This window comes from Betta splendens, chromosome 8, assembly GCF_900634795.4.
Source record: "Betta splendens chromosome 8, fBetSpl5.4, whole genome shotgun sequence".
Taxonomy (NCBI): domain Eukaryota; kingdom Metazoa; phylum Chordata; class Actinopteri; order Anabantiformes; family Osphronemidae; genus Betta; species Betta splendens.
The window spans coordinates 7110334-7121304 of NC_040888.2; the positions used below are offsets into that span (position 1 = coordinate 7110334).

General features: G+C 40.4%; 1 protein-coding gene across 1 annotated transcript; it reads right to left on the minus strand.

The window, feature by feature from the left end:
- Positions 1-374: 374 nt before the first annotated feature.
- LOC114860971 (myosin heavy chain, fast skeletal muscle-like) lies at positions 375-10652 on the minus strand. Its single transcript, XM_029159896.3, has 40 exons — positions 10607-10652; positions 10286-10506; positions 9942-10085; positions 9695-9851; positions 9588-9615; positions 9395-9506; positions 9216-9308; positions 9067-9130; positions 8854-8952; positions 8577-8680; positions 8348-8486; positions 8128-8246; positions 7891-8040; positions 7639-7809; positions 7248-7554; positions 7044-7117; positions 6870-6957; positions 6653-6770; positions 6417-6540; positions 6180-6316; positions 5820-6075; positions 5389-5631; positions 5128-5304; positions 4897-5042; positions 4719-4809; positions 4246-4635; positions 3949-4075; positions 3761-3879; positions 3423-3619; positions 3152-3335; positions 2905-3070; positions 2680-2804; positions 2019-2327; positions 1738-1941; positions 1526-1651; positions 1266-1436; positions 1071-1175; positions 813-908; positions 589-720; positions 375-493 (listed from the first exon to the last, which is right to left on the minus strand). The coding sequence occupies exons 2-40, from the start codon at positions 10487-10489 to the stop codon at positions 476-478; spliced, it is 5814 nt and encodes a 1937-aa protein (XP_029015729.1). The 5' UTR covers positions 10490-10506; positions 10607-10652; the 3' UTR covers positions 375-475.
- Positions 10653-10971: the final 319 nt, after the last annotated feature.

Genomic DNA, 10971 nt, shown 5'->3' on the forward strand with positions numbered 1-10971 from the left:
AGAAAGGTTTAACTAACTAACTTAAAATACAAATATATATTGACAAGCAAATATATAGTCACCATTTTCATTACAGATCAGACATTTTAAAAATACTGGATGGCAGTGGAAAGAAATATACATTTATACATACATTCTGTATTCATTAGATGGTTAAAGTTGTTAATAACTGAAGTAATGCCCAGATAATGTTTAATAGAGCCTTATGTAAACTGTGATAAGATTTTTAAAGTGGTACCAGACTACCAAAGGTAAAATTGTATTACAACTTATTGATAGGACAACCACATCAGGCTGTATTTACATTACACCACTGCTTTACCATCAGCTAAATAAAATAAATGTAATATAAAGTAAAAGGTCAGGATTCAGAATAGTGATAGCAAAGGTTATTTTTATTAAACAGTTAAAAAGCCCCCAACGACCGGTTCATATTGTATGAACTCTGCTGAAGGCTTCAGCTGGATGATGACTCTTACTCGGCAGAATCAGACTGAAAAAAAATGAATAACAAAGGTTTTAAAGTGGATAAAACAGTTGCTTAAAAAGTTAATTTGCCTTTGTTTTTTCAGAAAATAACAGTGTTACCTTTCCCATTTCACGGCTCTTGGCTCTCAGCTTGTTGACCTGGGACTCAGCGATGTCAGCACGCTCCTGAGCTTCCTCCAGCTCATGCTGGACTTTCCTCAGCCTGGACAGGTGAGTGTTGGCCTGTTCCTCCTGTAAAGTGATTGGGTTGATCGTCATCAAATACACAACATGAAGCAGTAATAGTGACATCAAGGTCTGTGCCTCATGTGTTACAGACTTACAGCCTCCTCAGCCTGTCTCTTGTAAGCCTTGACTTTGAGCTGCAGCTTGTCAACCAGGTCCTGGAGTCTGATTCCATTCTTCTTGTCCTCCTCAGTCTATACAAATAAAAAATTGCGGAATGTCAAAAAGGATCGAGCAAACCCAAATGAAACGTGTACTGCATTTGTTTGTAAAGTTGATTTGCATTACTCATTACTCTCTTATTTTGTGATAATCAGAAAATTAAAAAGAATGCAATGCATTTTTGTGTTAATTACCTGATATGTCAACTCCTTCACTCTCCTCTCATATTTGCGGACGCCTTTAACAGCATCAGCTCCACGTCTCTGCTCAGCCTCAACTTCACTTTCCAGCTCACGGACCTATGAGAATAATACAATATATCACATACCCTGACTATTTTACATTCTAAATCCTTCTTAATTTCAAATATATGCCCAATAGTGCCCAACCCTGGACTCCAGTTTCTGGAGCTGCTTCTTGCCGCCCTTCATGGCGAGGTTCTCAGCCTCATCCAGACGGTGCTGCAGGTCCTTGACTGTGACCTCCAGGTTCTTTTTCATCCTCTCCAGATGAGCACTGGTGTCCTGCTCCTTCTTCAGCTCCTCTGCCATCATGGCAGCCTGAAATGTAAGTATGAATATAAATATATATATAAGTCTCAATATCATTCATGAGGTGAAATTACAAGACTGTGTTAATCAGCTCTTACATCAGTGATGGCCTTCTTGGCTTTCTCCTCAGCATTTCTTGCTTCCTGAACAGCATCATCAACCTCACCCTGGACCTGGACAAAGTCAGCCTCCAGCTTCTTCTTGGTGTTCAGGAGGCTGGTGTTCTAAATGTTTAGAAAGAGTTTTATTTATTACCTTTTAGTTTAATATCTAAACATTGTTTCTGATTTATAGACTATTGGACACAAACCTGAGAGTGAAGCAGGCCAACGCGCTCACTGGCATCCACCAGCTCCTGCTCAGCCACTTTGCGTCCTCTCTCCGTCTGTTCCAGAGCAGCTCTGAGCTCATCGATCTCAGCCATCATCAGGCCATTTCTGCGCTCCACCATGGCAACCTGCTCCTTCATGTCTTCCTGTCCTCTGAGAGCATCATCAAGGTGCAGTTGGGCATCCTGACAATGAAAAAATGTCATGAATCAATTCTAATCCTATTGCACATTTATAAACATGGCAATAATAATTTGTTTACCTTGAGTTGTCCCTGGACGTTCCTCAGCTGTTTCTGGGCCTCAGCAGCCTGCCTGTTAGCATGGCTCAGCTGAATCTCCATCTCGTTCAGGTCTCCCTCCATCTTCTTCTTGACTCTCAGGGCATCATTCCTGCTCCTGACCTCAGCATCAAGAGTGCTCTGCATGGAGTCAATCACCCTCTGGCTGTTCCTCTTGATTTGCTCCATCTCCTCATCCTTCTCTGCCAGCTTCCTGTCAACCTCACCCTTGACCTGGTTGAGCTCAAGCTGGATGCGGAGGATCTTGGATTCCTCATGTTCCAGTGTGCCCTTTTTAAAGTTTAAACAGTTAACTCACAAAACTGAATAATTGCTATTAGTTTACTCTTAAATATTGTAAATTACATAACAATTCATTATTTGACAATTAAAGCTATTGAGTATATCTCAATCTCTTATAAATTTAATTTCTTTGATATTTTAGAATGTACAAAATTTGGTCACAGAACTAAAATGTGTAATTTAGGATGAGCAACAAATTTACCTAACTGCCAAAACAACATCTCAGCCCAGCCTTAACTAAAGGTGTTTAGCATGAAACCTTTACTCGCATTTATTTAGATTCATTCAATGCAAGAACTGACTGATTGTGATTTGATTTGTGCATGTACATGGCTTGTACCTCAGCTTCCTCCAGAGCTGACTGGATTTCAGTCTTTTCTGTTTCCACTGTCTTTTTGGCCTTCTCCAGCTCATGGATAGTCTTTCCAGTCTCACCAATCTGTTCAGTCAGATCTGAGATCTCCTCTATAGGAAACAACAAAATGAAACCCGAATATATTACACTTCTAGTTGCTGTGAGATAATCATTACATTTTAACTCACAATAAATTAAATGTTAACATACGCTGCAGGTTCTTGTTCTCTCTCTTCATGGTCTCCAGATGATCCAGAGTCTCCTCGTAAGAGTTCTTCATCTTGAACAGCTCAGTGCTGAGAGAGCGAGCCTCCTTCTGGGCTCCTTCCAGCTCTGCCTGACTCTCCTCATACTTCTGCTTCCACTCTGAAAGGACCTATAGTAATGCAGAAGGGTAAAGCATGTCATGCTTCATCTACTTCACCTTAATGCTGTAATGTGGGTAAAGTTTATGTACCTTATCGAAGTTCCTCTGCTTCTTGTCAAGGTTAGCAGCCAGAGCATTAGCTCTCTCCACATCGATCATGAGGTCCTCCACCTCACCCTGCAGCCTCTGCTTGGTCTTCTCCAAAGAGGCACACTTGGAGTTGACAGCCTCAATGGATTCCTCAGCCTCCTGCAGACGCTGGGCAAGCTTTTTCCTGTGGTAGATGGTAGAGAAAGATTAGCTTGTTGTTAGTCAGTCATTACCATATCTCCTTAGAAGTAATTAGAAAGGGTCACTGTACTTGGCCTCCTCCAGCTCCTCAGTGCGCTGGATGGCATCAGTCTCATATTTGGCTCTCCACTGAGCCACCTCACTGTTGGCCTTGGACATTCCTCGCTGCAGCTCAGCCTTGGCCTCCTGCTCCTCCTCAAACTGCTCTCTGAGCAGATCACAGTCATGGCGGGCCGACTGAACAGCGTGGGCCAGAGCATTCTTGGCCTGTTGAAAAGAAAAGTAGTAGCTTTTTAAAAACAAGAGTCATTCTTTGACTTGTCATGAACCATAAACACATGTGGTTGGTATTTTCCACACTCTACTATAGTGCTTCTGGTTTTATTATTTTTATTCTATTTGTATTACCTTCACTTCCTCCTCAATGTGTCTCTTCAGCTCTTCAATCTGCTGAGTGAAGGCCTGTTTGCCTCTGGTCAGCTGAGAAACAAGAGCTTCTTTCTCTTCAAGCTGGCGAGCAAATTCACCTGATGGACATTAGATTAATCAGCAGGTGAAGCTGTAGATCTACCGAAACACTGTTGTCACTAACTTACCATTTTCTGTCTGCAGTCTTGCCTTCTGTGCATTAATGTCATTCAGCTGGCGAACATTTTCATCATTTTTGGCTTTGAGCTCGCTGAACTGGTCCTCAAGAGTTCTGCACAGCTTCTCAAGATTACCCTTTAAAATTAAATGTGCCAGGATTCATCAAAATGAGTATTTAATAATTTAAAATGTATTAGGTTTTATCAAAATAAATATGTTTTGATTTAAAATAGAGTTTTGGTATATGTCTACAATAGGCCTGTCCTTAATATGTACACTTAGAATTATGTAGAACAAACACTAACTTTTGACTTGGCAACAGCCTCCATGTTGCTGCTGAGGTCATCAATCTCCATCTTGTACTCGCTCTTCTCCTTCTCCAGCTTCTGCTTGACACGCTGGAGGTTGTCGATCTGCTCTCCCAGCTCTGCAACACTGTCGGCCTGCTTCTTACGAAGAGCTGCTGCAGTGGCTTCATGCTGCAGGGTGGACTCTTCAAGGTCACGGCGCAGCTTCTGGAATTCAGCCTCACGCTTCTTGTTCATCTCAATCTGAGCGGCTGTTGCTCCACCAGCTTCCTCAAGCCTCTCGCTGATCTCTTCAAGCTCCCTGGAGAGGTCAGCCCTCTGCTTCTCTACCTTGGCCCTAGCAGCCCTCTCAGCCTCGATCTCCTCCTCCAGCTCCTCAATACGAGCCTAGACATCATGGCAGTAGTAGCACATAGTTAAACGTGTTATTTGTAGGAATCATTTCTGATATTTGATTTAAAAAATGTAACCTGAAGCTCCTTGATCTTCTTCTGAAGTTGAGCACCAAGAGTTTGTTCATCCTCAATCTTGCTGAGGAGCTGGCTTATCTCAAAGTCCTTCCTTGATGTGAATAAAAGCAAAAATCATTTATTGTCATTTGCAGGTGTCTTTAGGTATAATCAATCAATTCATCAAGCTCAAACCTACTTCTTGATCTTCTCATCAGATTGCTGCTTGTCATTCTCCAGATCCATTATGGATTCCTGGGCCAGTTTCAGATCTCCTTCAAGCTTCCTCTTGGCTCTCTCAAGGTCCATGCGGAGCTTCTTCTCTTGCTCCAATGAACCCTCAAGCTTTAAAACAACAATGTTCAATGATTATTCATTTTGGACATTTTGAGATACAGCTTATCCACTGTCAGTACAAGTGTTGACTTACATCATCCACTTGCTGTTCAAGCTTTGTCTTGGCTTTGGTTAGAGTGTTGACTTTGTCTTCCTCTGCCTGAAGGTCATCCAGTGTTTGCTGGTGGGCCTCTTGTAGGGCTTTCTTCTCCTTAGTTAACTTGGCAACAGACTCATCTTGAGATGCCATCTCCTCTGTCAGGTTTTTCACCTGAAAATGATAGGTTTAATGTTAGTGATAATATATATCCTTACATATATTTGTTAATAAATGTCTTTAATATATGATCGGAACCTTGTTTTCTGTGGCATGTTTCTCCTTCTCCACTTTAGCCAAGGTGAGCTCCAAGTCATCAATGTCCTTCTTCAGCTCAGAACATTCATCCTCCAGTTTCCTCTTCTTTGCAGTTAGCTCAGCATTCATCTCCTCTTCATCCTCCAGTCTCTCACTTGTTTCTTTGAGTTTGGCTTCAAGCTGGATCTTGCTCTTGATGAGTCCTTCACATCTCTCCTCAGCATCTGAGAGATTCTCAACTTCCTATAATGCAGTATGTACAAACATTTTTTATGTCTCCTGTGCAATTCTGAATGTTGCATCATTGCTTTGCAAACTACAATATTTGGCACAACAGATATATAATCAATACATGGTCCATCAATATACAGTTTCATATGCAGTATACATATTGCATGTTCTTTATTGTCACAATTGAGGATTGTGCTTACTGCAGCCACTTGCAGTTGCAGGTCATTCTTCTCCTGCAGCATGGAAACCATTTTCTCCTCCAGTTCCTTCTTCTTGGCCAGGGCAGTTGCCAGGTCTGATTGCATCTTCTCATAGTTATCTTTCATCTGTTGCAGCTCCTTCTCAGTCTCAGCACTCTTCAGAAGAGGCTTGATCTTGAAGTACAATTTCAGCCATGGCCAATTCTTCACATTCATGAAAGAACGAATGTTGTACTGAATGGAGAAGATAGATTCTCTAGAAGAATAATTGTTGGACTCCTGTCATTTCTTTCGCAATGCCATGACAAATGAACACATTTTGAGTATTTGCTAACATGTTGTGCTATTTCAGTAGCCTACCTCCTCTCCATCATCTTAACAAACTCCTTCCTCATAACGTATCCTCTACACAGAGCCTGAGTCATGGTCACCAGCTCAGCCAGTTTCTCGTCTCTCATCTCCTCCAGGGTTCCCAGCAGACCAGCTTTGAAGAACACCTATTATGGTAAGTCAATGACTCTGGTTAGCACAAACTAATGCAACTGAGCAATCATACAAATACAGTATATACTGTATGCCAAAACTGTCTGAACTCACCTTAGTGTGTCCAAACTTGTACTGAGTGTGGTCAACATCAATGGAGCCCAGCAGCTTCTCTGAAGCCTTCTTGTTGTCAATGAACTGTCCCTCAGGGATGACACTGGCATTCAATACTTTGTATCTGTGAAGAGAAATTATTTTCCTACCGAAACCTGCATTGCGTTTGTAAGTTGTTACCCATTTATGCTACTTATAGGAAAATGTAATTTTCTCATAATCAAAACTTTAGTAACCTCTGCTTGAAGTCACCGTAGAGGATTCTGCTGGGGAAGCCCTTTCTGCAGATTCTGATGCCCTCCAGCACACCGTTACACCTCAGCTGGTGGATGACCAGGAAGTTCTCCATAAGACCTGAGTTTTGGAAATGTAAACAGTTCGGAATAGTATTTGAATGTGTGTGAATGCGTCATAAACATAATTGTACAATAGGTTTGTCTCTTGGCTCTTTACCTGGGGTCTTTGATTCGTTGGGAATCAGGCAACGGACAAAATGAGGGTGAGTGCTCCTCAAGTTGGTCATCAGCTTGCCCAAGTTCTCCTGTGGATCAGCAATACAATGAAAGCTATAGAGATTTTTTATAGACATAATTTAGAATTTTCATCTCATGTTGAGAGAATACATACTCTGAAAAGGGCAGACACGGTCTGGAAGGAGCCACCCTTCTTCTTACCACCCTTCTTACCGCCACCTGCAGCCTCTGTTATGTAAGAAATGTCATATCATCATTTTCTTTTCTGCTTGTGTTTTTATTGATGTATTAAAGACTGCAGATAACTCATTTGAACTTATCTACCTATTTATTACTATATACTTTATTACTTATTTACCCTCAGTTGAAGCATGGCTTGCATACAAAAGAGAAAGCAGCTTGTTTGAGGATTTCTGGTACAGCTGAACAACTGAGTCGTTCAGTGGGTCCTTGTTCTTGTCCAGCCAGCCAGTGATGTTGTAGTCTACTGTACCAGCATAGTGGACCAGGGAGAAGTGAGCCTCAGCTTTGCCCTTTCCAGGCTTTGGCTTCTCAAAACTCTTGCTCTTGCCAAGATGCTGGTCATGGAGCTTGTTCTTGAAGGTTGTGTCAGAGGCCTTGGGGAACATGCACTCCTCTTCAAGGATGGAGAAGATGCCCATTGGCTGAGAGGAATTAACATTTGACATTAAATATTACTCAAAACAGCTACTGTTGACTAGTACAGTTCTCCCACAGTGTTTACTTACCTTCTCAATAAGCTCAATGCAGGCCGCCAAGTCCATACCGAAGTCAATGAACTCCCATTCAATGCCCTCTTTCTTGTACTCCTCTTGTTCCAGCACAAACATGTGGTGGTTGAAAAATTGTTGCAGTTTCTCATTGGTGAAGTTGATGCAGAGTTGCTCCAAGCTGTTGAACTAAACAATTGTGCAACAACATTAGTTTCAGGAGCATGGAGTTTTTATATATAATCACCATTGATATATTGTATGACTCACATCAAAGATCTCAAACCCAGCAATGTCCAACACTCCAATAAAGAACTGTCTTGGCTGCTTTGTGTCCAGCATCTCATTGATACGGATGACCATCCACAAGAACATTTTCTCATAGACAGACTTGCACAGAGCTGAGACAGCATTGTTGACCTAAAACAAAATGGGAGGACGTAGATTTAATTTCATCTCAATATACAGTACTTGTGTCTTTCCTCAAACATATTTTGTTCTCATTACCTGTGGGACGGTCTGACCTTTGGTCACCATCTCATTTCCGACCTTGACTCTTGGGTAGCACAGAGCTTTCAGCATGTCAGCTGAGTTCAGGCCCAGGAGGTAAGCGATTTTGTCAGCAACTGAAAAATAGACACAACAGGATTCTAAGTACTGTAGTGTGTGACTTGAGTAGTATTTTCCACAGATTCATGTGATCAACATGGTTTATTTTACTATTTACCCTCAGTGCCGTCAGGTTCAGCCTGCTCCTCACGCTGCTTCTGCTTGAACTTCATGTTGCCGTGATGCATCACAGCACCAGTCAGCTTGTAGATGCCCAACTTTTCCTCTGCAGTGAATCCCAAAATATCAATTGCGGTCTGAATTTGACATGAAAAAAACAACACTTGTCATGTGATTTTCAAAGATTGTTAATTGTGCAATATGATGCTCCGTATCTCAGAATTTACATCTGTGGCAATGAACTCTTCCACATCATTGATGCTCTTGACCGTCACTTCACCCTGACTGATCATTGGGTAGTCATAGGGGTTGGTGGTGATCAGAAGAGCCTCTGTGAAATTTCAGAGAAAAAATATAGAAATATTCTGTTCTACTTAGTTGATTGTACAGAATTTGAATTTTGAATTGATTTTTGAATTCAGAATAATGTATGTATAATTTTTGTATGTGTTTAGAATTTTTATTTTTTTATGTATTTAGAATTTTTGTGTCCTTTTAACATACCCAGCAGCTCAGGCTTATGGCCAGTCATGAGCTGATAGAAGATGTGGTAGCTCCTCTCAGCAGACAGTTGGAAGGTGACACGGGACTTCTCCAGCAGATCTATATTAATACAAAGGTTCCATCTATATGTCTTTAAATTATTTCAAGTTTCTGTCATATCTGTGTTTTTAATTAAACATTGATGAGAAAACCAAAATTCTGTAAATCACTTACATGTTTCAATATCAGCTGATGCGAGTTTGCCACTGGTTCCAAAATGAATTCTGATGAATTTACCCTAAACATATTACAATTATTTTACCAATGTTGTCAACATGCAGGTCAAAAAGCTTGGGTTTGCTTTTAGTCTTGTAAACACTTACAAAACGGGAGGAGTTGTCATTCCTCACAGTCTTGGCATTACCATATGCTTCCAGCAGAGGGTTGGCTGCAACAATTTGGTCCTCAATGGAGCCCTGCAATAGAATATTTTAGTTAATTGAGATAAACAATAGAATAGAAACCTTTTGAATAACACTTTTAATCATTCAACCCACTATACCTGCATTTTGCCAGGTGTGGGCTCAGCCTTCTTCGACGCAGTCATTGCAATTATTGCAAAGTACTGGATGACACGCTTGGTGTTGACAGTCTTTCCTGCACCGGATTCTCCACTATGGAAAGAATAGGTTCTTATTTCCTTTTTTTTTCTTAGTCTATATTTTTTATGAAGTTAGTATTACTATATTACTTACGTGATAAGGATAGACTGGTTCTCACGATCTAAAAAACAATGACCATAAATGGATGTAATCTATCTCTTGTGTCTTGATAGATGTAAAGGCAAATTAAAGTAACTTACCAGTTAGCATGAACTGATAGGCATTATCAGAGATGGAGAAGATGTGGGGTGGAGCCTCAATCCTCTTCTTGCCTCGGTATGCTACAACAACCTGAGCATCGTACACAGGAAGCCACTTGTAGGGGTTCACAACGACGCAGAACAAGCCGGAGTAGGTCTGCAGAAAGATTTAACATCTAAGACATTCATTTATTGTCCATTTATATGCTCACTGTGAAGAACAGAACATGTAGAACAGAATACTCACGTAGATCATCCATGATGCAAAACGCTCTTTGAGGTTGTACAACACAGCAGGCTCGTTGAGGTGGGTCATCATGGCCATGTCTTCAATCTTGTCAAACTTCGGCGGATTCATTGGATGGATGTCATCTTCCTTTACCGTGATAGTCTGCATACCAAACAAATATATATATATATGTATATGTATATGTATATGTATATGTATATGTATATGTATATGTATATGTATATGTATATGTATATGTATTGTATATATATTACATTATAATAATGATTCACAATAATAATAGTAAAATGTTATGGCTATGAATGTTATTTTTCACATAGCCAAAGCACTCATTCACCTACCTTTCCTTTGAGTGTCTCAACTGTGGCTTTGCCACCCTCTCTTTTGATGAGTTTACCCTTAACATACATGTCTTCTGGTTCAGCCACAAAGTAAGCCGTTTTAGCATCAAAGGGGGCATTCTGCGCCTCAATTCTTTCTTTGTCTGGCTTCCGGAGGTAGATGGCCGCCTTGCCATATTGCTCCATCTCTGCATCTGTGCTCATGATGGCGCTTCAACTCACTAAAACATTGGATGTAGAAGCAAAATGTATTTTCAGGTGATTTGGGGAAAATCTCAATCTACAAATTATTCAGGTTATGTTAAAACATATAGATATTACCTCACTTTATCCCAAATGAATGTCACAGGCCTGATGGCCAAGGATACTGAAAGATTAAGATGATTATTGGACTCAAAAATTACTAAGGATAAAAATGTTTTTGCTTTTGTAGTAGCTAGAGAACTAAGGACCAGCCACAATATAGTAATTTTCATTTGTATTATATTGTTATAGCTTCTTATTTGCAATGAACTTACTTATTTGAGTAACTACAAAGTGCTTCAATAAAAGCTGATTTTCATAGCCAATTAGTTTGAAATGTATTCATTAAAAGATACAAAGATTTTCCTGAACTAAGATTTACTGTAGCAGCTTTGTAAGGCACATATCTATTAACAACATTATATTTTAAATGTTACTTAGGA